Genomic DNA, 27,196 nt, shown 5'->3' with positions numbered 1-27,196 from the left:
CTCTCACATGGCCTTTCTTCTGCTGGTTTTGGAAGAGTCTTGCAGAGAGGCAGGAGGTGGCTGCAGCTGACCCTGGGAAACAGACCCTGGCTGCAGCCACTCTTGGGTGCTCCCCCCGCCCCCCCGGATGTGTTTTTCATCCCACTCCTTTTTGGTTGGTGCAGTTTTTCCTGCTTCATGAAGTAGATCCTTTAAAATCCCTTCAGGAATAGCCTGCCAGTAATAAATTGCGCGAGTCATTTATGTGAAAAATGACCTTATTTTAGTCTTAATCTTGAGTGGTAGTTTATCTTGTACAGGTTATAGGTTGGTAGCTACCTGTAGGTATTATTTTGTGGTCATCGGGACTTTGCTGATAAGAAGTCTGTCGACAGTCTGTCTTTTATCTCTGGTTGCTTTTAAATTTACTCTATCCTTGGTGTTCTTCAGTTTCACTGCGTTGTTTCTAGGATGGGTTTGTTTTGCTGTATCATTTTTTGGGACTCAGTGTGTGTCTTTTAAACTGAGAAGACTCAAGATTTTATTTGTGACAAATCCATAGCCATTTTCTCTTTGTTCTTTCTGCTTCACTCTATATACTTCCTTCCACTTTCCATTCCAGTAATTTTCTTACCTGTTATTTAACCTGTGCACTTAACTTCTCACTTGAATAATTGCATTCTTCGTTTTGGTTTCCAAGTGGTTCTTTTTCAAATTGTCCTGTTCTTTTCTCGCTCCTTCTTATTCTTTCATTAAAGTTTCTATTTCTCTCATTTTTTTCCTTCAATTATGTAAAACATATCATATATGTCCAAATAGATTCCCAAATAGACAAGTACTCATAACATTAATTTATTGATTAAGTTACTTGTATATTTATAAGCGTTATGTAAAATAATTATGGATTTCTTATCTCACTGGCACATTTTTAATAATAATTTTATTCAAGCGTTTTACATTTATCTCCAACATACTGTGTTTATCATTATGAGAGCTGCTTGTTGAATCATTTTAACATCCCAGAACAGTTGAAGAGCATGTGGGGATGTTGATAAAATGTAGAGGTGGGGTCCGAGAGTCTGCATTTCCACCAAGCTCCCCAGGTAATGCTAGTGCAGCTGACATGCACAGCACTTTTGATGTGCAGAGTTTTAGAGCAGCGGTCCCCAACCTTTTTGGCACCAGGGACCGGTTTCGTGGAAGACAATTTTTCCATGGATGGTGGCAGTGGGGAGGGGTGGGGGGAGGTGTTGGTTCAGGCGGTAATGCGAGCGATGGGGAGTGACGGGGAGCGATGGGGAGCGGCAGAAGAAGCTTCGCTCGCTCGCTCACCCGCCGCTCACCTCCTGCTGTGCAGTCCGGTTCCTAACAGGCCACGGACCAGTACTGGTCCGCGGCCTGGGGGTTCGGGACCCCCATTTTCAGGCCCATCATCTTCACTTTTCAGTTGTTGTAAATACAGCACTTTAAAAATTCACATATGATGCTCTCAATAGATATTTCATCTTATGCCAGAGAACCCCCATCTGCATTATAAAGGATCTTTGTTTTTAAACATCCACAAATAAAATATTTTATTTATTTTTCAACAAATGGTGTTGGAACAATTGAATAGCCATAGTTAAAAAAAAAAGAAAAAAGAACCTTGACCTAATCCTCATACTTTGTACAAAATTAACTCTGGATCAATCATAAATCAAAATGCAAAATATGAAGCTACAGAACATTTAGAATAAAGCATAGGAGAAAGTCCCTGTGGCCTTGAGTAATACAAACAAGTGTATGTTAGAGGTAAACAATAACGAATTTATTACAGTTTGGACGTGCAGGGTAAGGTCATAAAATCCTGCTGTACTTGCCAGGGAAGAAGGGAAAGCTTCACAGTGGGTAGTGGTCAGTGGAGGAGAAGCAAGTGGAGGGTCCCTTTGGAAGGGACATTTTTTTTCTTGTGCCATTTTTCATTAAGTGTTTATTAGCCTTTGGGGGGCTCGTGATAATCTTAATTCAAATTTCATTGCATAATAAAGCGACAGGGACATCCTGCTCTCAGCATGACAGCCAAGGGAGCTCTACAGATACGCTCAAATGTGAAACTGGAGAAAATCAGTTTTTACAAAATGCAAAGAGCCTTTCTCTGGAAATGATCCTGAGCCATTTCACTGAAGAAACATTTATTCCATAGAATCTACCAGAACTTGGTAAGAACTATGAGCGTCTGTGGTCTTTGAACCAAGGTGTGTGCCCTCCCTCCCTGCTCTGGCTCAGCAGGGCAGAAGCCCACCCCAGGCTGGGGGAGCCACGCACACAGGGACCCCCGCTCCTGGCATCCAGCTGCTGGACTATCTTCCCGGGAGGGCAGCATGTCAGCGTTTCTCATCCTGCCCCCCAGAGATCTGTGTTTGGGGCTAAACACTGAGTGAATGTGGCTGAGAGGTCGGTGGGGGGGTCCCGTCTCCGGCTCAGACCCCCTCGTGGGACCAGACTGCACATTGGGCTCAGAGCACTGAGGATGCTGGTTCCCTGTTACCCTTGCTGTGGCTTGTGGCAGGTGGAGTGGTCCGTGCAGTAAAAGATCATTTTTTAGAAGTTTATCTTATATATATATATTTCTAAATTGTTCAACATATATACTTTGTGTAAGTGAAGACAGGCTAAGTTATGCTGCAATAACAAACAGTCCCAGAATGTCAGCAGCTTGAAACAGCTCGTACAGGTTCCCCCCCGGGTCTACTTAGAGCTCTGGTCCACATCATCTCCCCTTTGGAACACGGGCTGATTCAGTCCCCACCGTTGCCAGAGACCAGAGCAAGTGAAAGAGATATGAGGAATTGTGCTCTGGTTCCTAAAGACTTTCTCCCAGAAGTGACACATATCACTTTTCGTGTTTATTGCCCAGAGGAAGTCATGTGCCCGTGAGTAACTTCAAGGGGCAGAAGTGTTATCCTACTATGAGCTTAAGTAGAGGAGAGCCAAAACATTTCTGAATAACCCTAATTACTACTACACACATACTTAGTTGCTTTTGAAAGCGATCATTTAAAGGCTTTCAGTGAAATCCTATATTTGCGTTTTATGTTGTCTTACCTTCCCCTAACAATTACTGAATCTGTATTAAATTTTGGTTGTGGGTGCTTAAAATAAAAATTCTCAGGTTGTCCTCCCTAAACATCAAAATTTGACATTGATCAACGTTGATTTGCTAGTCAATGGTTTCCACTTAGGCTGCACATTAGAATCACCTGGGGAGCTTTTTGTTATCCCAGGTCAGCCTCAGACCGATCAAATTAGAACCTCTGGAGGTTGGGACCCTGGCATTTATAGTTTGTAAAACTCCCCAAGTGATTTCAGTCTGCATGTAAAATTGAAGTCCCCTGTGTTAATCTATCTTCCCTAAAGAGTGCTTTGTTGTTCAAGATAAAGTAATTGAGAGATTGCCCCCAAAGAGAAACTTTATTTGGGCTTGAACATGAGGTGAGCTGCTGTTTTCTGAGACGTAATTTAGGGGTCAACACCTTGCCTTATGTTATTGTCTCTTTTGTATTGTTTTATTAAACCCAGGTATGAAGGCATGCATTTTCTTATTTGTTGCATCCGATAGTCCGATTTTGATGTATATTCCTCTGTGACTGTAGTTTTTCCATAGGCACTGATCATCTGTAGGGAATGTGTGTGGAGTATGGAACTGAGTCTTCTGGGTGACTGGTTTTTTGTTGTTGTTATTTCGGTCGCGCCACGAGGCTTGTGGGATCTTAGTTCCCCGAACCCAGGTCACAGCAGTGAAAGCTCTGAGTCCTAACCACTGGACCACCAGGGAATTCCCTGGGTGATTGTTGCCTTTGCTAATGCTGGGCCTTAGGAGTTTCACCATTCTGGACCATTTTCTGAGCCTGTGTGTTGATGAAATTGCAAAGAAATAGAAATTAAAGTCTTTTACGTGTGTATACATGTGGAAAAATAGACACAGATACACATGTACTCATACACATTTACACACATACGCAATATTTGAATAGTAAGGAAGAATCCCAAGGATTTAGGGCAGGGAGGGGCCCGGAGAATGGAAGGAACTTGTCCAAGGCCAAGGAGTGATATAAAGTGAATGAAAATCTCAGTCTTCCCACCTACTCCTGGCCTGACTTATCCTCCATTTATAAATGTGTGTGTGTGTGTGTGTGTGTGTGTGTGTGTTGAAGTGTGTCCAGGATGCAGAGGGATTACTTAGCATTTGTTTGGAGATTGGGGGGTCTTGCCCTGCTTCTGTTCATTTTCTTTCCTGACGTTGTTGGCTGTGGCCTCTCCTAGTCAACTCTAAATTGTATTTGCAGGAGCCAGAAAGCGCTGAGCACACATCAGAGTGTGGGTAGTAGGGCCGTTTCCTAGTTCCCCAGAGCCATGGACTTGTTTGTGGATTGTGATCTGCGACTCCCTCTATCCTGCCCTTTCAGAAAGCAAACCGGCAATCAAATAGTAATTGTTTCCTTCTGTGTGGATTTCTCATTCCAAAGACTGCCATGGCAAGTAGGAAGTTGGCTTTTAAAAGAGCAGAGGAACCTGGAATTAGACGTCAGGCCTGCAGTGCAACCGTGGATGTGGTAGCCCTACAGCCCACATTTTCCAGCAAGAGTCCTGACTTCAAATATTTTATTCTGTTGGTTTTATAAACAATCCAAATGCCCTAGAAATTCCACTACGAACCATATTTTCTAAAGTGTTTCTTACTGATGAAAGAAGCACAGAAATCCTTTGTTAGACTCTGTTGCCCCAGTTTTGGTTTGAAAAATATATCACTGTACATATCATGCAAAGAAGACTTTTTTTTTTTTTTTTTTAATGGTGGGGTTTAGAAAGGCAAAAACAGTCCTATTTGGGACATACCAGTTTAGAAAAAGACCCAGTATCCCAGATCTCTGGGGAAATCCAGGTACTCTTCCTCTTAGCTGTTCATCCAAGCATATGTACAGACATTCAGTCCAGTTCCCCCTCACCATCTACTGGTCAGGGGGCATGATAACTATGTTAGCTAACTATGACAGGGGCTCTGCCCTCAGAGACTTCACAGCCCATAAAGGGATATGAGATATGGATACACACAGTAATAAATACAAGTCAAAAGTATACCCTCTATATTCTGTACCCTCTGAGTATGTCAGAGGGTATAGAATTTCCCAACTGGGAAAATCTAGAAAGATTTCGATTCACTCAACCTCACCAGACCCCACACAGCATCCCTTCCTCTTCATCCTGTTGATCAGAGCGAGTCACTAGACCAGCCCAGAGTCAGCATCCACCTCAGGATGAGGGGAGTAGAATGCCCACACGAGGATGGGATGGATTTTTTGTGGCCATCTGTGCAGTCTACCACATTAACGTAGAAGAGGACAAATTTATTAATATCAGAGCTGAAGACTGACATCTCACCATTTTAGCGCACATGTCCTTGGTCGTGGGTGAGGTCTAGCTGTGCTTTCCCAGTTGTCTGAAGTTGTGAGCTTCCCTAAGCCAGTCCCAATGGGCACAGTCATGTGCCTCTCTCATGCCCAAGCCAGGATGAAAGGTGATTTCTGCAAAGTTCATGTTGTGAGTGATTCTGCTGAGGCAGAAGTGGTTCCTCTAGGCTTCTTATCCATCCCTTTCCTCTCCCCTTTCACTAACTTTGCTGTTTATCAGTTCCTTGCCCGTGGCGTCCACCCTTCTTACCAAGGTTCCCGCCTCTGTCTTGTTCCAGGCACTAACACGGGGGTAGATATTAGCGATGGTACCTGTGAGCCTGGACTGGCCTCCGCGGCTTCCTACATGAACCCCTTCCCGTTGCTCCATCTCGTCGAGGACTTGAGGCTGGCCCTGGAGATGCTGGAGCATTCTCAGGAGAGAGCAGCCCTCCTGAGCCAGATCCCAGGCCCCACAGCTGCCTACATAAAGGAGTGGTTCGAGGAGAGCTTGGTGAGTAGGCCCATGGCCTGGGTGGGGAACACGGTCATGGAGCCCCTGGCATGCCACCACCACCTGGGGCTGTTACTTCATCTGTGCACTGTCCAGTCTTTTCTTGCTTCCTGTCCAGATTTGGCCAACCCGCAGTGGGTGGTGGTCGTTCCCAGCAGAAGGGTAGGGCCTGGTCAAGCAGCTTAAGCTCCACAGTCAGCCTGCCTGGGCCCCTCCCGTTGTTCTCCTGAGAAGGGGAAATCCAGGGCCAGAGAAGAGCGAACATGGAAGGTGTTTCCCCCCAGATAGTACATGCACAATTTGCTGTGTTATAATCCCTAGCTGGGGTCTCTATTTTCAGCTGAACCCACCATGCCCCTCTTTTCTTACAACAAACTAGAACCTTGTTGCCTCATCCATCCCTTTATTGCTGCCCCTACTCTTCAGACCACCCTGCCCTAGAAGTCCTTCCTGCCCCTAGAGTGGAACGCAGGTTTCCTGACTCTCCTTCTGCCCTCGCTAGATCAATCCTGCACACCTGCTGGTCTCTAAGGGAAGCAGACGAGTAATCAAAGCTGTAGATTTTTGGCTTTTGTTACCCATCTCCTTCCCTGTGGAGACCTGCCAGTCAGCTTTAAAAGACGAGTAATATCTGGGAATGGGTAAGGCAAGGAACCAGTCCATTCTGGAAATGATCTGGATTTGCGCCCAGCCCAGGGCTGGTAAGCCAGAGGGAGCATGTGCTTATTACCCAAGCTGAGTCTGAGGACAAAAGCTGGGATGCAGTCTTCTAAGGCTAGAATCCAGTGGATCTGATTCAAAATTGGGACGTATGCACAGAGATAGGATGACAGGAACAGGACCACAAAATTGGGAGGGGCAGGTTGATGTTGAAAACCACAGATGAAGGAGGTTGAGATCCTCTTTTTCTGGAGGCCAAGTCATTTGTGATTAGACGGGTTACATCCCAGATGTCCTAGCTACTCCTGTTCAGGAGTCTGTCAATACAGTCTTATCCCCATGCCTTCCTCTGAGCACCGAAGAATTCTTTATTATATTCATTATATGTGTTGTTCAACATTTTCATTACATAGGTTGTCTGCCTGGAGTTCTGTAGCATACCCATAGGTAGGGAGAATAACAGCCTTTCAAAGATGTCTACATCCTAATGGCCAGAACCTGTGAATAAGTTACTGTATGTGGCAAAGGGGAAGGAAGCAGGTGGAATTAAGGTTGCTAATCAGTTGAGTTCAAAATAGGGAGAGCAGCCTGGATTCTCCAGGTGAGCCCAGTGTAATCACTGACGTCCTTATAAGTGGAAGGGGCGGCAGAAGACGCAGTGTCTGATGGATGTGGTGGGGGGAGAGGTCGCCCGCCGCTGCTGCTGGCTTTGAAGGCGGAAGGGCCAAGAACCGAAGGATGCAGGCAGCTGCCAGGAGCTGGAAAACTGGGCTCTCCCCTGGAGCCTCCAGAAGGGAGAGCAGCCCTGCCAACAGCTTGATTTTAGCCCAGTGAGATTCGTTTCAGACTTCTGACCTCCAGAACTAAAAGGTAATGACTTTGGGCTTTTGCAAGTCACTGAGTTTGTGGTAATTCGTTACAGTAGCAACCGATAATGCCCAGAGAGGAAGGTGAAGGTTGCTGGATGGGTCTCGGGTAGGCTTCTTACAGGTCAGGTTTGCAAGCTGGCTCCTCATTCCTCCCCCACATGAAGGCGGTTCTTGGGGGTCCTCTCAGACTTGTGCCGATAATGGGACAGAAGTCCCCACCTGCTTCTCCGCTCACGCTTTTAACCAGATTGGGAGTTGCTGGGGGATGGCTTCGGTAGTTTAGTTCTCCTTCCCACAGCAGAAGGATCCCCCTTTGCTTCGCTAGAGAGGAACTCTCGGGCTGTTACCGTACTTGCAGCTTCATGATCTTGATCCTGGCTTCTCCCCTGTCATGTCTCACCGTCTTCTGCCCACCTCTCTTTGCAGCTACGGCTTTCCAGCTCACTTTACACCTGGCATGGGCGCCCATCCCTCCCTGCAGTCCTGCTAAGTACTACTGACTCAGGCTGTAGTGTTTACAGAAAATTTTATGAAGCTTCAAGAAAATGATAGGTCCATAATTCCTCAGTCTGCAAACCCTTGGGTCCACATGCATTTTAGAACTCGGAGCTTATTAAACTTTAGAAAGGTGAGACAGTGCATGTGTACTGGACAGTATGTACCATCTCTAGCAGATACAGGGCAGGAAACACGTGAACATTTCTTCAGCAAAACTTGTGAATATCTACATGAAGTGGGATAAAGAAAGACTACAAATACATAATTTACAGTGACTGCATTTTTACCTTGTATAGACGTGCCTGAATTTATGGAACCCTTTCTCTAATGTTGAATTGAAATTATTTTTAATCTTTCACTAATGATACGGCATTGCTGCGCCGACTGTCTAGAAATATTTGTTGTTATATCGAAATATTTTCGGATAGAATCGTGGAAGTAGAATAATAGAGTTAAAGCAGGGTTAACGGACAAAATACAGAATGCTCAGTTAAGTTGGAATTTTAGATAAACAATGAATTTTTAATAAGTATGTTTCATACAGTTTGCTAAGTCTGGCAACTCTGATCAAAGATATTAATCTTTAAGCCTTGTGACACATTTTTCCAAACCACTTTTCAAAAAGATTTGACTCATTTATATTTTCATTGGCAGGGTTTGAGGTATATCCTGATCAACAAGCACTAAGATTGAAAAAATAGCTTTACTAATTTCATAGGAAAAAATGGCTTCATTTTATCTTTGCATTTCTTTGTTTAGGAAGGCTAAATTTTTTTATTAGCTAATTAGTATTCCATATTGTCTCCAAATTTTTGATTTCTTACCCCAATATGAAAAAAATTCCTTCTCCAAATACACATTCGTATATGGAGAATTGTCCTAATATATGTAAATTATAAAACATAGTCCCAGATAGAAAATCCTTTTTAAAGGACAGGTTAAGGAAATAGCTCTAGAGACTTCCCTGGCGGTCCAGTGGTTAAGACTTCACCTTCCAGTGCATGGGGTGCAGGTTCGATCCCTGGTCTGGAAGCTAAGATCCCACATGCTTGGCAGCCAAAAAACAAAACATAAAAACAGAAGCAATATTGTAACGAATTCAATGAAGACTTTAAAAATGGTCCACGTCAAAAAAACTTTAAAAAAGAAAATAGCTCGAATATTTTCTTCACACACCTCCCCACCCCCACCCCTCCAGAGATCACCTTGAGTCCCTTGGGTGTGCCTGCCCTAGTCTGGTCTGTTAATATTTTGTGTTCTCTCACCCCCACCCCTATTAGGATTTTAGTGTTTTTTCTTATGTTTAAATGACTTTTTACTAGCCCTTTGCTTTGTGGCATTTCTTTTCCTCACTTTATTTTAAAACGTTGTTTATTTATGGTGGTTTTTTGAGGCAAAGACTTTAAAAGGATTGTAACTAATTTTATCAGTCTTTCCTGTTTGAATTTCTTCTTTTCTTTCTAGAAAGGCCCTGCCTGACCTCAGATCAAATAATATTCACCTGTATTCTCTCTCAGTAGGTTTAGTTTGATTTGTATCACATGGTTTACTCGAATTCATCAATCTTTTTAGTGTGTGGCATGAAGTATGGATCTAACTTCTATAATTTACCAAAAGAGATTCTTAAGAAATATTTTTGATCCCAAAGTAGTCGATGTGGTGTTTGCAAGATGCATGGCAGAAAACAGCTTGCATTCAGATTTGCAGATCTGTTTTGGGGGCTATTTACAATGGTTGGGGGAATGCTTGCCTTGGAGAGATTTTTCTAAAAGTTGTTGCATTCATAAAACTTTTGGAGTAGTTATGGCCATCAGCAACCTATGAATGGTGTACTTTTAGGGAGGTCAGAAGTTCATATAAACATTCCAAGAAACCAGGGCTGGCTGTTTAAGGTTTTGATTCTAGACAGAGACCACCTGTGTGTATTTTAGGTCTCAGAGACCTAAAGTCATTTTACAAGGCACACACGTTCCATAGCAGGTCTTATCTGTATGGAGATAGAAGCCAAGGCCGTGAAGAAACCCACTGCTCCTCTTTAGATTGGTGTTAGATTGCCTTAGGTTGGTACTTTTAGTCAGAAGATGTTGCTGTACAAGTTGTGGTCTATGGACCAGCAGTTTTGGTATCACTTGACAGCTTGTCTTCAAGAAAAAGAAGTTAGAATTTGCCCTATCCACTGAACCATTTCCAGGTGATTCGTATTCACATTAAAGTTTGAAGCACTGCTTTAAACCAGAGACTCGCTTGAATTATTACCAAAAAAAAAAAAAAATCCCATGTGACTTAAAATTGGAGCTAACAAGGTAGCTCGAGGGCTCAGGCAGGTAGTCCTAATTCATGGTATCTGTACGTCCCTTGGGTGCTTGTGCTGTTCTCTTTCGTCGTAAACCTCAGTTCCTGCTTTGTCATATGCTGGCCTGGCGTGATCCAACCCTGCCTTATGACACCTGTCAGTTGGGATTCTTTCTCAGAGAGTGGCATAAACAGTAAGGAGTTTTAAATGTCACTAACGAGATGTCCAGAGGATGGGCGGTCCCAGGGTTAAATCAGTGACTCTGGGATGACCTCAAGGGCTCCAGCTTTTCTTATCTTTCTCCCCACCATCCTCAGGGTGTTGGTTCTTTCTCAGGTGTGTCCCCTAACAGTTGCAAGAAGGCTACTGCAGCTCCGGGCAGCCTGTCCTCACACACACACACACACACACAGCTGTGTCCAGAGGTAGAATATGTCCTCTTTTTATAAAACTGGGAAAGATTTCTCTGAACCCCCCTAGCTTCTCATATGGTCCCAATGGTCAGAATTTGTTCGCATGCGCATGCCCTAGCTGCCAGGGAGGCTGGGGAACCAGTGTTGGTGCTTTCACTGATCATAGTGGAAGGGGGGGCGTCTGTCGGGAAGGAACCATGACGGAGGGGGGGAAATAAATGTCCCTTAGGAAGACAACTCAGGGCGACTGTCACATGTCCTTTAGGTGTGATTTTATTCTTGTTGACTGACAAGTTCTTATTTTCTGTGTGTGTGTGTGTGTGTGTGTGTGTGTGTGTGTGTGTTAACCCCTGAAGGAAAGAATCTCATTGGCTTAACTCATAACTTGAGCCAAGCCCTCCAGGTCTATGAAGAAATGTTAATTGCAAAAGAAATAGAAATTCAAGATTTTCATTTATGCTCAGCTGTGGTTGGTTTTGGAAGATACATTGCAGAAAACAGCTTGCATTTAGATTTGCGGATCTGTTTCGGGGTCTGTTTACAATGGTTGGGGGAATGCTTGCCTTGGAGAGATTTTTCTAAAGGTTGTTGCATTGGATTAGCTGCCCTTGGGTCAGGTCTCCACCCAAGGGCCAATAATTAGCTGGGGTGAGAGGGTAGGAATCGTGGTCTCCTGTTACCGTTCAACAGTAACTGTAACTGGGATATTCAGTCACAGATACTGGCAGCTGTAGCACACAGAAACAGGGGCTGCTGAAGAGGCCGCAGTGGATGTGGGGAAGCGGTAGGCTGTTCGAGCACATAGCGGACTAGTCCTGGGCCCCCGCCCTTATGTCTTGAACGGTGAGGGAGCTGTGGTCCTAGTGCAAAGTGGTCAGAAAGCCCGTGTGTGGGCACCTGTTTCTTTACAGTGGGGCTGGTTCCTCCTTGCTGGGTGCTGGCAGGGCTGGACACAGATTGGCTGGCAGCAGCAGGGATTCTCGGCCTGGGAATAGTTACAAACAAGCCAGGCTTATCCTAAAGACAAGTATCCATGGAACAGAACTGCCCAGGATTCAGTGGTGCTAGGTGGTGGGCAAGTTCCCAGGGCTTTGGGGCCTAAAACAGGGTCCTCCCTTCCTTGGCCCCTAATAGAATGAGGAAAGGTGGGCTTCAGGCCTGGAAGGGTATGTGCGGGGCTCTCTAAGCTGGGGTGCCCCTGGGACTTCAACGAAGAGAGGAACAAAGGGCCTGGATTCCCCTGTTCTAGGAGAACTGTCACCCAACCAGGTCTGTTTGCGTGATGCGCAGCAGGCCGAATGCTGAGATGCTGTGGTTTACAGCCAAGAGTTTATTCACAAGGCAGCCAAGTGGGAAGACGGGAGAATGTCTCAGATCTGCCTCGCTGAAGGCGAGGGGGTTGGAGTGTTTATGGGATAAGAGGGTGGTCTTAGGGGAGAGGTGATTGGAAGTAGGAAAAAAGTGAGGAAATCGGTTGCTGCGCAGGTGTATCTGGGTTAATGCTTCTGCATATTCCAGATGGAGGCCCTCAGCATCATCTGAGGGTGGAGTTTTCCAGTCCTTTGATGTCAAAAGGCCATTCGTTAGACATCTGCGCAGGCCCAGTTTTAGGGTGGTGCCATCCAGTCCCTGGCGGGCTCACACTGGGCAGGAGCTGACTCCAAGTTCCTGTAAAACAGCTGGGCTGCATGAAGCTGGGATGGTATGCAATTAAAGGGAGGAAAACAGAAAGAAAAAAACAAGTGAACTTAATGAAGGCAATTTACAAGCAAAGGGGTTTTAGCAAGCTGTTCCCTTATCTGTTGTTCTATAAGACAAGTTCAATCATTTCTATTATCAGCTTCTGTTAACTCTGTGGGGCACAGTTTCAGTATCTGAACTCTGGGCTTAGCCTCAGAAAGTTGGTGAAGTGCCAAAGCGCTCCGGATGGGGCTCTTGTATAGGAAGGGTTCCTGGAGACCAAGGCGACCGGGGATCACGGAGCCTGGACTGCAGAGAAGCATCAGTGAGGCTGTCCTGTGATAGCAGAAGAGTGGGAGCCTCTTTCATGGTTGGCAGACGGGGCTGAGCTCAGGGTCAGGACTCGTAGAGGATGAAGCTGAGGCCCAGGCTGGAAGGCTGCAGCATCTCTGCTGTGATGGGAATGGAGCTGAGTTCCAGAAAGGGGCCACCTTGTTCCTCTCCCTGCAGCTGCCTCCTAGGCCTGTGGTGACCTGGGGGGATGAAGCCCTCAGGGAGAGTGGAGTCCGTAAAGGGCTGGTCAGCCAGCTTCCAGTGGGCCCTGCAGGGCTGGGGAAACAGCCAGCTAGCGGGGGAAGCGGGCGGGTGACCCAGGTTCTTGGGAGATGCCCAAGTGATACCAGAGCCGGCAGGGTCTGCAGATGGAGCAGCTCCGGGGCCTTCTCTAATAGTCGGGCACACGCACTGCCCATCTGCAAGGCATCGGTCTGTTCCACTGTTTCATTACTTCGGATGTGGGTCAGGGAGATTTTTGGTGAAGACCCGAGGCTTCGGGTGCTGGAGGTGAAGTCTGAAGAAAGGCAGGTAAACCCAGCAGCCGCGGAGTGTGGGCACGTCAGGGCAGAGCCCGGGCTCCAGGGCGGGGGGTGGGGCTTGGCAGAGACCTCCAGAGGGGCTGTTCTCTGTGCCGCCTTCTGGAAGCAGCGTTCGTGGAGTCCGTGTGGCCTCCCAGAGGGCCCATGCTCTCCTCAGCCAGGGTGCAGGTGTCCTGGCCAGCGTGCTTGGGCAGGTGGAGGGGAGCAAACCAGGGTGAAGCGGTGTGGGATGAGGCAAAAGGCCGGCTCTCTGCCACTCGCATGTGGCCACGGGTGAACCTCTCTTCCCTCCTCTGGGACTGTTTCCCTACTGGAAAGGAGAGCTGGTCTGACAGTCCGTCTGCAGGATCCGGCCACACATTCCAGTCCTGCAGTTTAAAGGCTATAGAGCGGCCCCCCCTGGTAGCCACCAGCCCCTGCCTTCCTCGGTCTAGACATTTAGGTTTGCAAAGGGGAGACAGGTTAGGGAGCCCCTCTAGGCACAGCTGCCCCATGTCGGGGCTCGGCCGAGGCCGCCATCTCTGGTCATCTCTGGAGCCGTGAAATGGGAGGCCCTGAATCGGCAGCTTCCTCTGGGCCTGGCTGTAAGGGAAGTAAGGCCCCTCTGGGGTGTGTGCTGACCTGTGTCAGTCTGTCCGTCAGATGTTCGCGTGCTCTCAGCTACCTTCTTAACCAGTCTCTCCAGAAACAAAAAGACCAGCCCGGGAGGGTGCACGGCCACCCCCGTTGTCAGTGCAGCCGCCGTGTCACAGATGGCGGCTCCTTCAGCTCCCGGCGCTCCGACTTTCCCGCTAGGTTCAGCCTGCAGTCTTTCATTCCGGCCAGAGAAGCAAATCTGCTCACCGTATTAAAAAGCCAGAGGAGTTACAAAAAAAGCGGGGGTGGGGGGAGAAGCTGTTTTACGAATTATAAACCGTGAGCTTGAGTTTCTTGTGCCCTGCGATTCGTCTCTGTTCTCTGCTCAGGGCCAGGAGCAAGAGATGGGTGGGGCATTTATGTGGCAAACACGTTCATTTTGGAAAGTCACAGACGGGAGTTTTATAGGAAAATCTTGGCTTTCTGGATGTTAGAAAAGGGGAAATTTGGTGATTCTTTTTTCAAAAAAAGAAATAAGTGAAGCCTACGTGAGCCAATTTCCAGTGCGTGTTTCTTGCTCTCCCCACTATAGGTGTGAACTTGAGAGCTCGAGAGTTGTAGGTGTCAGCGCTGTCTTTCCTGTGCTTCTCTCCCAAGGGACTCCTGCTAGGCTGGTGTGCTGGTTGTGGGGAGGCTCTTTGTCTCTGTGCAATACTGGAAGAAGCCACTAGGTGGGAGTCAGGGACAAATGCTGGAAAGTCTAAAAGCCCAAGGAAGAAGGTATGGGTTTTATGTGAGAAAATAGCTGCCTCCCCCGACCCCCTCCCAACGCTTAGAGGACATAAGTTCCTCTCATTAATGAAGCCGCTGGACAGTGTACCTGAGTCAGCTGGAAAAAAGAATTATTTTCCTTAGAACCCAGTGGATAAAGGGTAGGCCCGGGAGGCCTCCACTGTTTGTGGCAGGGGAAGGAGACCAGAGGGATGAGGGCCCGTCCTGGGAGCACAGAGTTGACCTTCCATTGTCAAAGGCGAGAAGATCTCTCCGAACACCTTTTTTTTTTTGCGGTACGCGGGCCTCTCACTGTTGTGGCCTCTCCCGTTGCGGAGCACAGGCTCCGGACGCGCAGGCTCAGTGGCCATGGCTCACGGGCCTAGCCGCTCCGTGGCATGTGGGATCTTCCTGGACCAGTGCACGAACCCTTGTCCCCTGCATCGGCAGGCAGACTCTCAACCACTGCGCCACCAGGGAAGCCCTCCAAACACCTTTTAATTCCAGTGCCTTTTGCTGGTGCGCTATTAATTAGGGTGGCCTCCATTTCCTGACCCTGCGTCTGTCAGGCCCTGCCCTAGAGAAGTCTCCTGTACCTTGGGGGATTTTGAATACGTTTTTTTTCCTGTCACAGCACCCCAGATTGGGGGCTTTCAGCCACTGCAAACTTAGCAGTTTTAATTTTCCTGGATTTCGGGTTTCTCTCCCCGCTGTCCAAGTAAATTGTACCTTACTAAATTCCAGAGATCTGGCTTCTTTCAGACTTGACTTGAGACTGTTTCAGTCCCTCAGAACCAATGTTTATAAATGATCAAGAATGTGCAAACACTGGTGAAGGAGCAGATAAATCCTTCCCCACTAAATCTCCTGCTTCGGGCCTAGGGGACGTGGTGGGCAATGTTGCCCGGTTAGCATGACCTGAGGTCTGAGCATGTGGACACACCCCCAACCCTCCACCCGCAAAGAGGGCTTGCCAGCACACCACCGGGCCTCCTTCCTTTCAGGCGCCCGCTAGCAGGCAGGGAGGCCCCAGAGGAGCCCCACTTCCAGGCAGGACCGCTCAGTACACGGGGCTCCAAGACCTTCCGGAAGCAGCCTCCTAACCTCTTACTCCTCAGATATGGTCCTGAGACCAGCAGGGTGAGCATCACTTGGAAGCCTGTTCGCGAGGCACAGTCTCGGGCCCCATTCCCAACCTGCTGGGTCCGAATCTGCATTTTCACAAGAAAGCCCTCTAGCCCTGGTGATTCACTAAAGATGGAGAAGCAGCATCCTCCCCCCGGGGTCAGCAGTCTATGGCCTGTACTTGGCCTACTGCCTATTTCTTATTCCCTGTGAGCTAAGCATAATTTTTCTGTGTTTCAGTGATTGAGAAATCACAAGAAGACAATTTTTTGACGTGAACATGATATAAAACTTGAATCTTAGCGTTCACAAAAAAAAGTGTGGCTGGAACACAGCTACCCTCACTGCTTTCCACATTGGCTGTGGCTGCTTTTGCGCTACAAGTGGGAGTCGACTGTCACAAACCATATGGCCCACAAAGCCTAAATCATTTGCTATCTGGCCCTTTACGGGCAGTGTGCCGCCCCTTCTGCTAACTCATTTTGGAGGTGGATCTTCGTGCTTGGACACCCTGGGGACCTGGGCTGCGGTGGCCAGGATGCCTGTTTCACAAGGAGGACTTACTTGCCAGCCCCGAGGAGCAGTGACCTCAGGCTAGCTCTTCCCTCTCCTCCCCTTCCTCTTCCAAGAGGCAGGCCCACGGTGCAGCGCACCTGTTGAAGGGCACAAGCCCGTCTGACTTACTAGGTCCGTCCTGACACCTGTCACCGTGGCCCAGAGGCCAAGGCTCAGGGCTGCGCTGGAGCTCAGGATGCCAGTGAGAGGTCAGCGGAATAGCACGTGACCCCTTCTCGGTCCACAGTTGTGCCCAGTTAGATGCTGCTGACTCCTGGCCGCTGGCAGGAGGAGGAGAATCTCAGGAACTCCATCCCCAATCATTCCCACACATACATGGGATTCCGGCCAGATAAGTGACTTTCTTGGGTTCCCCTCCTGGACCCAGGGATAAGGAGGAGGGCAGTCTGTATGAGTTCCCCTGACCACTCTGGCCTCTTAGCTGTGCTTTTGCTCCCCAAATGCTCAGCTGCCTGCCCTTTGCCCTCAGCTGGCTGCCTCGTGTTCCAGACAGTAGTGAGTTGAGCCTGGTCGATGTGAGTTACTTTTGGGAAGGCTCCGAGGGCCACAGGGTCACTGTAATGACTCCTATTGATGTATACTATGTGGTTCCTGAAAACGTCTCTCTTTAGTGATGGATCCAGGGAGTCCCTGGGAGTCTCTCTACCTCACAGGGCAGTGCTATAGAAGTAGGACCGCCCCCATCCTGCCTTAATAAGGGCAGCCTAAATCTTTCTGAGTAACTACTAAGACCAGATAAAACCCAGGCTTTCAATCTTTTGGGAGTCATGGATCATTTTGATGACCTGAGGAAAACTATTTCAGAGAAATAGTGATTTATACCTACCAAATAGTGCTTTATATACATTTTATGAACGTACTCAAGGGCCTGTCTGATCCTCCGAATCCCCTCTGTGGCCTACGGTGAGGAGCCCCTGGCTGGGATGGCCTTCGGAGTGAGGGGCTGCAGCCATGGCTTTGCTTCTAGGCCTTTGGAGTGCTATCTTGTGGATTCTGAGTTGAAGTGCAGTATACTTAGGGGTTTCAAAAAAAAAAAAAAGCCTGAGGTAAGAATTGCTACTTGAGGATACCGTGAAAATATGTCAAGAATTTAGCTGCAGCGTGTCTGGATTCCCTCCCTCCCTCCTTTCCCTTTCTCCCCTCCTCACTCCCCACCCCATTCATCACACATGAGTTGAGCTAATAGATGAAGCTGGCTCTGTCTTGTCTTCTCTGAGTCGAGCATCTTTACCCTGGGGAAACTCGTTTTCTCCACATAGAGTTTCAGGTTTATCTTTCCAGTCTCACCATTTGAGCCTCACTCTTTCACGCGGAGAACGTTCAGGTTCTTACCGTGTGCTAGGAATCGTGCTAGGCGTGGAGATCAGAGCCGTCCATCAGGGCTCACACATGTGCTCCCGTCTGGTGAAGTGGTCAGATGTGTAAACAGGTGTGGTTCAGTGCCGCAGGGCAGGTGGTGACACGGGGAGCGGGGTGGGTGGGTGCCGGGGAGCCAGCTTCCCCAGAGGCAGGTCGGAGTCAGCGAGGCTGAGAGGCAGCCATGTTGCCGCCTGGTCCCCTCTTTTTCCTCCTCTCACACCAGAACCTACCAGCGGACACTGATCCCCCCGCCAAGGGTGGGCAGACCTCTCCCCATACAGCCCCCAAATCAGCTGTCTTGCCTCTTCCTCCCCGGAGCCCCAGGAACACCTTTATCATGTACCGTGTGGAAGTTCTTTACCCAGGGCAAGAAGTGGGTTTCAGTTGCCTTGGATGCTGGGCAGACGTGTGTTGACCAAATGAATTCATTTGACTTTCCCAGGTTTTTAGACAGAAAAAAGTAAAATGGCCTACCCACCCCTGCAGCCTTAGAGACCTTGACTAACACATCCTATCCTAGTTCTGGGCAGGGAACCTTGGCGGGTGAGGCCCGGGCTGCACTCTGGAACTGAGCCAGAGGCCAGAAGAAGGCTCTAGAGCTCAGGGCATGGGCAGCTGAGCCTGCTTTTCCTTTCTGGCCTCTGATCTGGGTGTGTCTCCAGGAATTTACTCCTCCCCTCATGCCAGCTGCTGGCCACAGCCCTCCTCCTGCCACCTCTGTGTTCTGTGTGGGCTGGGCCAGCCTGCCGGGGACTGTGTGTGTTTTCTGCCTTGTCCTCGGGCCCTGCTTCTGGGCTGTGGACAACACCCAGCAGAGCCCTCTCTTGAGGTGGGAGCTCCAGGAAACCCCCTGGTGACCCCCAAGGGCGCCGGGGAGGCCCACGCAGTCACAAGATGTGTGTCTGCAAGTCATTTCGGGCAGCAGAGCTCAGAGCCCTTGCGTGTAACCACAGTTCCCATTGCACCCACATCAAAGCCTGCTTTCATAACCAGTCAGAGCCGAGGGCCACACGTTGAGGGCTGGGCAAGGGAGAAAAGCTGTTTTTAGGGGAGCTCTCAGAGGAGGCGGGAATGTGAGGAAGCGGGGGGGGCAGCCTGTGGGGAATGCTGGACAGACCACCCTGGCAAGCCAGCATGTGACCTGCCAGTAAGAAGGCAGATGCAGCTCCCTGTCTCCTCAGCCTGCTGCCTTCCCAAGGCTCCCACCCAGAGTGCTCCCTAGATCTCACGGACACACGTGAGGTGGCCTCACCTGGCTTGTGAAGCAGCTAGCCTGGGCTGGGGACAGCCAGCGAGGCGGGCACTTGACAGAAGCTCTGCCCCGTCTGTTCCCGTGCAGAATGCGGCCCCGGGGAGCCCTGTGGTGATGGCTGACAGCAGAGGTCTCGCAGGCTGCAGCACTGGACGGCGCCCCCAGTGCCCAGGACGGCAAACCCCCAGCAGGGCCAAGAACCCAGACTGGAGCTGCTTCTGAATTTGTTCTTATTTGGAAACGACTGGCTTCCCTCAGGGCACAGCCCGACACCAGCCTGGAGGAAGAGGGGTAGGCGTGGGCTGCTGGGTGGGAGTCAGGCTGTGTGTGGGAACCAGCAGTTCCTCCAAGAGCAGCGCTTATTTTTAGTCTTCTCCCCAGTCCCAAATAAACTGAGAGCAGCTGGGAGCCTGTGGGTAAATGCAGAGTGGAGCTGAGACAGGAAACCGGGGTCTCTCCCTAATGAGTTCCAGCCACTCCAGAAGGGGGAAGCCAGACGAGGAATTTTCTTCGGGACTGCTTCCCTCTGGCAGGCTCTGGTATTATCACCGAAAAGAATGTTCCCGTGTGTGTGTGTGTGTGTGTGTGTGTGTGTGTGTTTACAATTCCTGGCCAAGTCTGTCTTCCCCCCCCCCCACCCCTCTTCTGCTAGGTTCCCCTGCTCTGCAGGCTCTGTGTCCCTGAGCTGGTGCCTGTGTGTGTCCGGGGGTGGGGTGGGAGGTGGATACAGGAGCAGCACGGTCTGGTCTGAGCCACTGTGTCTCTGAAACTGTTTAGGGAAAGGCTGCCGGACGCAGGCCAGGGGACTTGGGGAAATTTGAACACAGCTTGACGTTCCTGAGGGGGAGGGGGCAGAAGCAAGGAAGAGGAGAGAATTTGGTCTCTGGCCAGAAAAAGGGCTTTTTCAACCAAGGAATCTAACTGCTGACATGGGTACCCAGCATGGATGGGGATATTGATGTTTACAAGCATTTCGCGTGGCTGAAAAGGGTAAGTGACTGGCTGCTTTGTCTGGGTCTCCGTGGAGATGAGTGAGGGGAGAGACACTGTGTGTGTGTGTGCGCGCGTGTGCGTGTGTGGAGGGGGGAGGTGTTTGTCCGGCGAAGCCCTGTCGTGGCCAAGTTCTCCATGAGAATCTAATTATAGACACTAGGGGAGAAAACAGTCAGCTGTCTTTGTTTCTCCTCTGACATTCTAGTGAATGAGCCTCTGCAGAAAGGCAAGAATGAAGTGAGGAGAGTTCGTTATTTTAACTTGAGCACGTGAACAGTTGGAGGCTCCAGACACCGTGACCAGAAGAAGGTGCCCACCACTTTTGGTGTGAGGATGCGGAGAGGCCGCTGCCTTTCAAACGCACTGGATTCAGAAGTTGTTGGGCTTCTTCTCTGCTCGGAAGTCATCTGGTGTGGAGATTAGTCAGTGTGCTGTCAGCCAAAAGAGCTGCTGCGTTGCGGGGTGGAGGCTCTCTGAAGTCCTCTTCTGCGTGTTTCTCAGAGGCCAAGGGCTGGCGTTGCAAGTCGTTCCTGCCGACTCTGTAGGGGTTGAGCGTGAGAGTGTGGGGTGAGTGCTGGGGGCTGGAGTAGCGTCCGCACTCACAGAACCAAGGCTCGCTCTTCTGTCACCATCTTTGAGCTGCAAGGATGGGTATCCATCTATTTTCACACTGAGGCTGAATGTTTTCAGAGGGAGGAAGGGCAAAAGCAGCTGACAGATAAGAGATCTGACCTTGTAACTGTAGAACAGGAGGGACAGGAAGTGTCCGGCTCAGAAGGTCCCCGACCCCAGCGCCCCAACCCTGGGCCTGCTTTGGCGTGCGCCCTCTGCACTTCTCACTCCGCAAATATTTATCAAGTTCTGGGTACTGGGTGTCCAGTGGTGAGCACAAAGTAGAACCAGTCTCTGCTCTTGTGGATCTCCTATCTACCACTTGGGAGATGCCAGTTAAATAGTCCCAGGAAATAAGCCTGAAATTTACAAGTTGATAAATACAGCCAAGAAGAGGAACTGTTGGTAGCCATCATCAAGGTCTGTTACTGATTGAGAAGGAGTAGTCAGGCGCCCTCTTTGAGGAAGTAACACTTCATTGAAAACTGAAGGAGAAGTAGGAGTGAGTCAGGTGGAAAATGGGGTGAAGAACACGTCTGAGCGCGGTGATGGTTAGGAGCTAGGGGTAGGTTCCGGATCACACAGGACACGGAAGGCCTGACAGATAAGCAGCTGACAGTAAGGGTTGTGGGTGACGTTGTTTGTATAATGGGAGACTTGTAGTAGGGAAGTGTCATGAGCTACGTTGGGGAATCTAATTTGTATTTTATGAAAATTACTCTAGCTGTGATATGGTGTATGGTAAGCTGTGTCACGAAAAGTGAGGCAAGTGAACCAAATTAGAGAGCTCAAGGGCTTGTTGGGATCAACTAGTACAAACCCCTCATTTAAAAAAGCCCAAGAGGGGGGCTTCCCTGGTGGCGCAGTGGTTGAGAGTCCGCCTGCCGATGCAGGGGACACGGGTTCGTGCCCTGGTCCGGGAAGATCCCGCGTGCTGCAGAGCGGCTGGGCCCGTGAGCCATGGCCACTGAGCCTGCGCGTCCGGAGCCTGTGCTCCGCAAAGGGAAAGGCCACAGCAGTGAGAGGCCCACGTACCACAAAAAAAGAAAAAAAGCCCAAGAAAGGCTAGGAACCTCATGGCTATTAGTGTTATGGCTATAAGTGGTGCAGCCTGATCTTGAACCCTGCTCTCTGTCTCCCAGTCCAGTTCTCTTTCCTCATTTCTATGGCCAAGTAGGTAGAAAATTATGGGTTTGGAACCCAGCAGAAATCTGTTTGTGCTCAGCCCCATCCCAGCTTTGGGATGGGGGCATTGCAGTCACCAGAGAGCATGCTGAGGGGACCAGACATTTTGGTAAAAGCTCTCATCCATTGTCTTAAGAATTGAAAAAGCCTCATTGAAAAGGTTTTGGAGGAAATAGGTGAGAAGTGCACTTCCCATCACTTTTTATTTTCTTGTATCCAACTGAAGCTTTTTAACCAGGAGGTCTTAACAGCCGCGATGTGCCTGGGATTGTAGGTGTCATGTCCCAGCCGCTGGGACAGATGTTGTACCTTGTGCAGAAGTTCTGTCTGTGGAGGAATTAATTCTGCCTGCAAGGCAATGTAAGGAGGTTCTTTCAGTCCTGAGACCCAGGCTGTGAGCTCTGACTCTTTTGGATGGTGGGAAGTCGGCTGGGCGAAGCTCTAAGTGAGGAGACTTCAAACCCCCTGGGAAAGACTCATAGCAAAACATTTTTCTTCTACTTTTAAGGAGCATTAAAAAAAAAAAAAGTATTGGATATGTCATAGGCAGTATAATCAGTATCTTTCCTATTCTCTACTTGAAACACAACTGCCAGACTCTTCTTTTTAAAATCCCCTTTAAAAAAAAAAATTCCGGGCTTCCCTGATGGCGCAGTGGTTGAGAGTCCGCCTGCTGATGCAGGGGACACGGGTTCGTGCCCCGGTCGGGGAAGATCCCACATGCCGCGGAGCGGCTGGGCCCGTGAGCCATGGCCGCTGAGCCTGCGCGTCCGGAGCCTGTGCTCCGCAACGGGAGAGGCCACAACAGTGAGAGGCCCGTGTACCACAAATAAATAAACAAAAATCCCTTTTCATCCTTTGACCCTGGTTGTAAGCCCCAGGATTTGCCCTTAGTCTGGACGAGAAAGCCGAGGCTTTTCTGCCTGCTTGGCTTTTAAGACTGTTTTTTTTTTTCTTTGCGGTACGCGGGCCTCTCACTGTTGTGGCCTCTCCCATTGCGGAGCACAGGCTCCGTTCGCACAGGCTCAGAGGCCATGGCTCACGGGCCCAGCCGCCCCGCGGCACGTGAGATCTTCACGGACCGGGACACGAACCTGCATCCCCTGCATTGGCAGGCGGACTCTCAACCACTGAGCCACCAGGGAAGCCCTAAGACATTTTTTTAACCTGGTCTCAACTTACCTTTTTAGTTTCATCATTTATATCTATTTTAATTTCATCTCTTTATATCTGACGAGCTCCCACATGTAGTCCCTGCCTTTTCTGAGCTTCTACCTCCATGTTCTCCTCCTAATTCCCACCCACTTCATCTGACTCCATCAGGGCTCTCCTTTTCCATCAGTCCTTTGCTGACCTCCTCCCTGTATTGCATGCAGTGGACTCCAGCCTGGGTGCCCAGCACTTTCCATCTGCCTGGCTCACCCACCCCTTTCCCACGTGCTTCCTCAAGCTGGGGTGGCTTGGAGAGCAGGTTTCTCTTAGCTCAGGTTTTTGAAGGTGGAAACATGCTATTTCTTTCATGTTCCCGCACACGGGGTGGTTCCAGCAGAAGAGGTGCCTGGATAAGGTGTGACCTGGTAGGCTGGGAACCCTTGCCCTTGGACCAGTCCAAGAGGTCAATGCCTCGGAGCAAGAGAGTCTTTGAATTTTGGGACAGTAAGCGGAGATGCCTATGGCTAAGAAGGCCCAAAGCTAGAGGAGAAGCATTTGGTGAGAAAAGAGACATTGTCTCGTGGCCTTTGGAGGACGGGATGCTGCGTACTGTTTAGCTAAGCGCATGCAGTTTGAAGTAAAGCCTGGGTTGGGCTCTTGGCTTTGCCACACTTACTAGCTATGTGATCTTAGGCATATTACCTCAAATCCTGGAGTTCTTCGTCTATAAAATAAGGAAGGTAATAGTGCCAGCCACATACAGGTTTTATGAGGATCAAGTAAGATAATGTATGTTAAATGCTTAGAGAACCATGCACGTAGGGAACATTCAACAAAAGTTAACTGCTCTTGGCCATTACCAGGAAGGAGGATATTGAAAGAGGAACAGATGGGACCAGTTTGCTTCTCTCCTAGGAGTGCATCTTAGGCCATCATTCCTTCAGCTTAGGCCCCTTTCCACATTCCAGGTCAAGGTCTCAAAGCAAAGACCGGCAGGAGACAGCTGGGACCTGGCCCACCATGAGTAGCCAGAGGCCCCAGTGGCTACTGAGAGAAGGCTGACCAGGGCTGGTCCTCCAGTGCCTTCCCCGACAGACAGATCCCTGGGACAAGGTAATCTACCACAAGCGTCCAGAGGGTCTCCACCCCTCAGCTCTTTGGTTCCTGACTGACTCTCAAAACAGCTCACACCTGCCCTGCTTTGAGATCAGTGGCTCCAACCCACATAGTCCTGAAAGAGCCTCTCAAAATAGCAACAAAGCAGGGTCTGTGGAGTCCACCCACTGCCCTCTGATCAGGAGTTTATTTTCCCAGGAACAGAAATCCCAGTACTGTCAGTATCTTCACACCGCTGCTGGCTTCTAGGACTCTGTGTTGGAGCCAAATTCCAAACTGAAGTCATAACCCCATCCACCCCACCCCCACCCCCTAAGAAAAAAACAAAAACGGAATCATCATCGCTCCCCCATGCAATTGGCTTGGGTTCTGTAGTACAGTATGGGATGAACTCAAACTGCTAATGTGAGACTTTATTCTGTGTCATCTGGTGCTCAAACGGTTGATCCAGTAGCCTGGCCACTTGGGCCAGGAGAGCTGCAAAGACATCCTGGCCCCAGACGTTGACTTGCCTTGTACTCAAGTCAGAGTGCAATTAAAGTTGAAGTAGGCAGCGGCTTCTGTGAAAGTTGTTTGCACTGGATAAGAACGCGGATCCTGTATCCAACTCCTTGGGTTCATATCTCAGCTCTGTGTGACCTTGGGCAATTGATTTACTCTCCCTGGGGCTCAATTTTCTTGATTGTAAAATATGGATAATAGTTCAATGTATGTAAAGTGCTTAGAAAATGCTTCATAGATGTTATGGTGACAATGACCTCGGCCACAACTGACAGCCTCTGGTTACTCTAGAGCCATGCGCCCAAACTTGATTCTGGGCAGAGATTTTTTTCAAGACCAGGAGGAGGATGACAGTGGGTATGGTTACTCAAGGGTTCTAGCTGTCCTCATTTTCCTAAGGGTACATCCCATCTTTAGCCAATGCACCCAAAATGTCCACCCATCATATTCTCCAGCATAGTTTAGGAGCTAGAATTTTGCCATCTGTGACTCCTGTCTGCCAGCTATTTGGAGAGGCCCTCACACCTCTTTCCCAGCAGGGTTTGGCAAAGGGGCATCATACCAGGGTCATTTGCTGAACAGCTTGGGTGGGTGCTCCAGAGCAGCACAGCCATTGGTAGTTCCATGAACTGGCATCGGCACTTGTGTGGGGGGGGTGTCCCTTGACTCATCCCTGCATTCTTCCCTCCCCCATCCCTGTATCAGCTCTTTCACACTTTTCCATTTGTCCCCAACCTTATACTCCCCTCTCAACTGATGTCACCACCTACTTCATTGAAAAAAATTAGCCACACATAGATGAACTTCTCATCTTCCCTCCCCACCACCACAAAAGGTAACAGTATTCACAGCCATCATTTTTCTTTTTTTAAAAGGAATATGAAAAGCGTATTTTTTTTATATAAATTTATTTTTGGCTGCTTTGAGTCTTCGTTGCTGCACATGGGCTTTCTCTAGTTGCTGCGAGCGGGGGCTACTCTTTGCTGCGGTGCATGGGTTTCTCATTGCGGTGCCTTCTTTTGTTGTGGAGCACAGGCTCTAGGCGTGTGGGTTTCAGTAGTTGTGGCACGTGGGCTCAGTAGTTGTGGCTCATGGGCTCTAGAGTGCAGGCTCAGTAGTTGTGGCGCACGGGCTTAGTTGCTCCGCGGTATGTGGGATCTTCCCAGACCAGGGCTCGAACCCATGTCCCCTGCATTGGCAGGAGGATTCTTATCCATTGCGCCCCCAGGGAAGTCCCCACAGCCATCATTTTTCAACTTCCTTTGGTTTCATGGGTCAGGAGTCCCTTCTCTCCACCAAGGCTATCCCAGTATCCTATTCTCCTGATCCAGTGCTATTCCACGTCCTGTTGTTCTCCGATTGTTTCTTCTCTTTACTCTGCCCTGCCTCCTTGTCCCATGTCCTTGGCAGAAAACGCTTCTCCTTGATTCTTAGAGAAAAACGAAACTGTCTCTGACCATGTACTTTGTCTCTCCATGCTGCCTTATAGAACTTACCCTCCTTTCACCATCAGGAATCTTGAAATCAAGAGCAGGCTAAAAACATCTCTACTCCTTCCTGGTCACTCCCAAACCCACTTCACGTTGGCTTTGTCCCTAAGAAAGCTTTCGAAGTCCTTCTATAATGTTCTTATTGCCTCTAGTTCCCAAGCAACGTTTCCCATCCATTTTCCCTGGAATTCATTCCCATTTGGGCATCTTGTAGGTTTAATGAAATTCCTGTGACCAAAGGACCAGCTCCTCTCTTTGGCCCTTACCTAATCCCACATTTTCCACCTGTGGATCTTTCTCTTATGCTATTTGATTGATGAAATGCCTGGACCTTCTATCTCAGGAGCCAAGATACATCAGGCCGTTTACTTCTAATGCCTCCAGGTGAGCTGAAACAGTCACAGTTGCTCCTCCATCCCCAACTCTGGCACCTGATGCTGCCCCTCTGTCTCTGACAGGTATTTTTAAGAATCATGAGTCAGTGTGTCTCTTGGAATTGGCAAGATGAGGAAAGAGCACCACTCAAAGAGCCTCCTGTTTTTCCTCTGCTCCTGGCTTTAATATGCTCCCTTCACAAGATACTAGCACACTTGTAAATACTACTTCTCCTACAGTCAAGTGCTGTAGGTTCCTTACGCATCCAGCCACCTGATCAAGAGAATTTAGCAAGGACTAAGCTTATGCCAGGCTATAATCTTGGAACAAGATCTTGGTGAATCCAGTGCATTTCTCTCACCTCCAAGTCCTGCTTCCCAGGATGATCAGTTAGGAGCCTTCATGTGCATCACACCAGCCCCTTGGCTGGAAAGCTTATAGATAGACTGTCAAGAGATTCTTTGTTTTCTGTGTTAGTTCTGGGAAACCAGAATATCTGAAGGGTGGCGATCGTGGCTTCATGGATAGCCTATCTGTATCAGGAAGACTCTTTCCAAAGATACTGTTCTCTATTCTTCTGGGGGAATTCCGTCATAGCTTTCAAGACTCAGTCTTTCAAGTGGGGACTCCACTGTAAAGCCTCTTCTCTCCCTTGAAGGCATAATCGATTCGCCCCTCCCCTATGCCACTGCTGCTGGCTTACACACACCTAACTCTATTACTCAGCCATAAAAAGAAACGAAACTGAGCTATTCGTAGTGAGGTGGGTGGAGCTAGAGTCTGTCACACAGTGCCGTAAGTCAGGAAGAGCGAGACAAATAACGTATGCTAACACATATATATGGAATCTAAGAAAAAAATGTCATGAAGAACCTAGGGGTAAGACAGGAGTGGAGACACAGACCT

At 49.0% G+C, this 27,196-nt stretch overlaps 1 protein-coding gene across 6 annotated transcripts in view; it reads left to right on the top strand.

The window, feature by feature from the left end:
* The window catches only part of PPFIBP2 (PPFIB scaffold protein 2), a 116,375-nt gene that overhangs the window by 11,662 nt on the left and 77,517 nt on the right, over positions 1 to 27,196 (top strand). For 2 of the 6 annotated variants that reach the window (XM_022563244.3, XM_022563243.2), the window contains exon 2: positions 5,705 to 5,919. In XM_022563244.3, the coding sequence (XP_022418952.2) occupies positions 5,705 to 5,919 (215 nt within the window). Of the gene's footprint in view, positions 1 to 2,940; positions 5,920 to 27,196 lie in introns of those variants that run through there. The other 4 variants (XM_022563242.3, XM_089915208.1, XM_089915210.1 and 1 more) reach the window with 3 other exon arrangements.

This window comes from Delphinapterus leucas, chromosome 7, assembly GCF_059928025.1.
Source record: "Delphinapterus leucas isolate spDelLeu-1000000601 "Yukka" chromosome 7, BTC_Dleu_Yukka2, whole genome shotgun sequence".
Taxonomy (NCBI): domain Eukaryota; kingdom Metazoa; phylum Chordata; class Mammalia; order Artiodactyla; family Monodontidae; genus Delphinapterus; species Delphinapterus leucas.
Note: the sequence above shows the minus strand (reverse complement) of the source record. Positions and strands in the feature narration are given on the sequence as shown.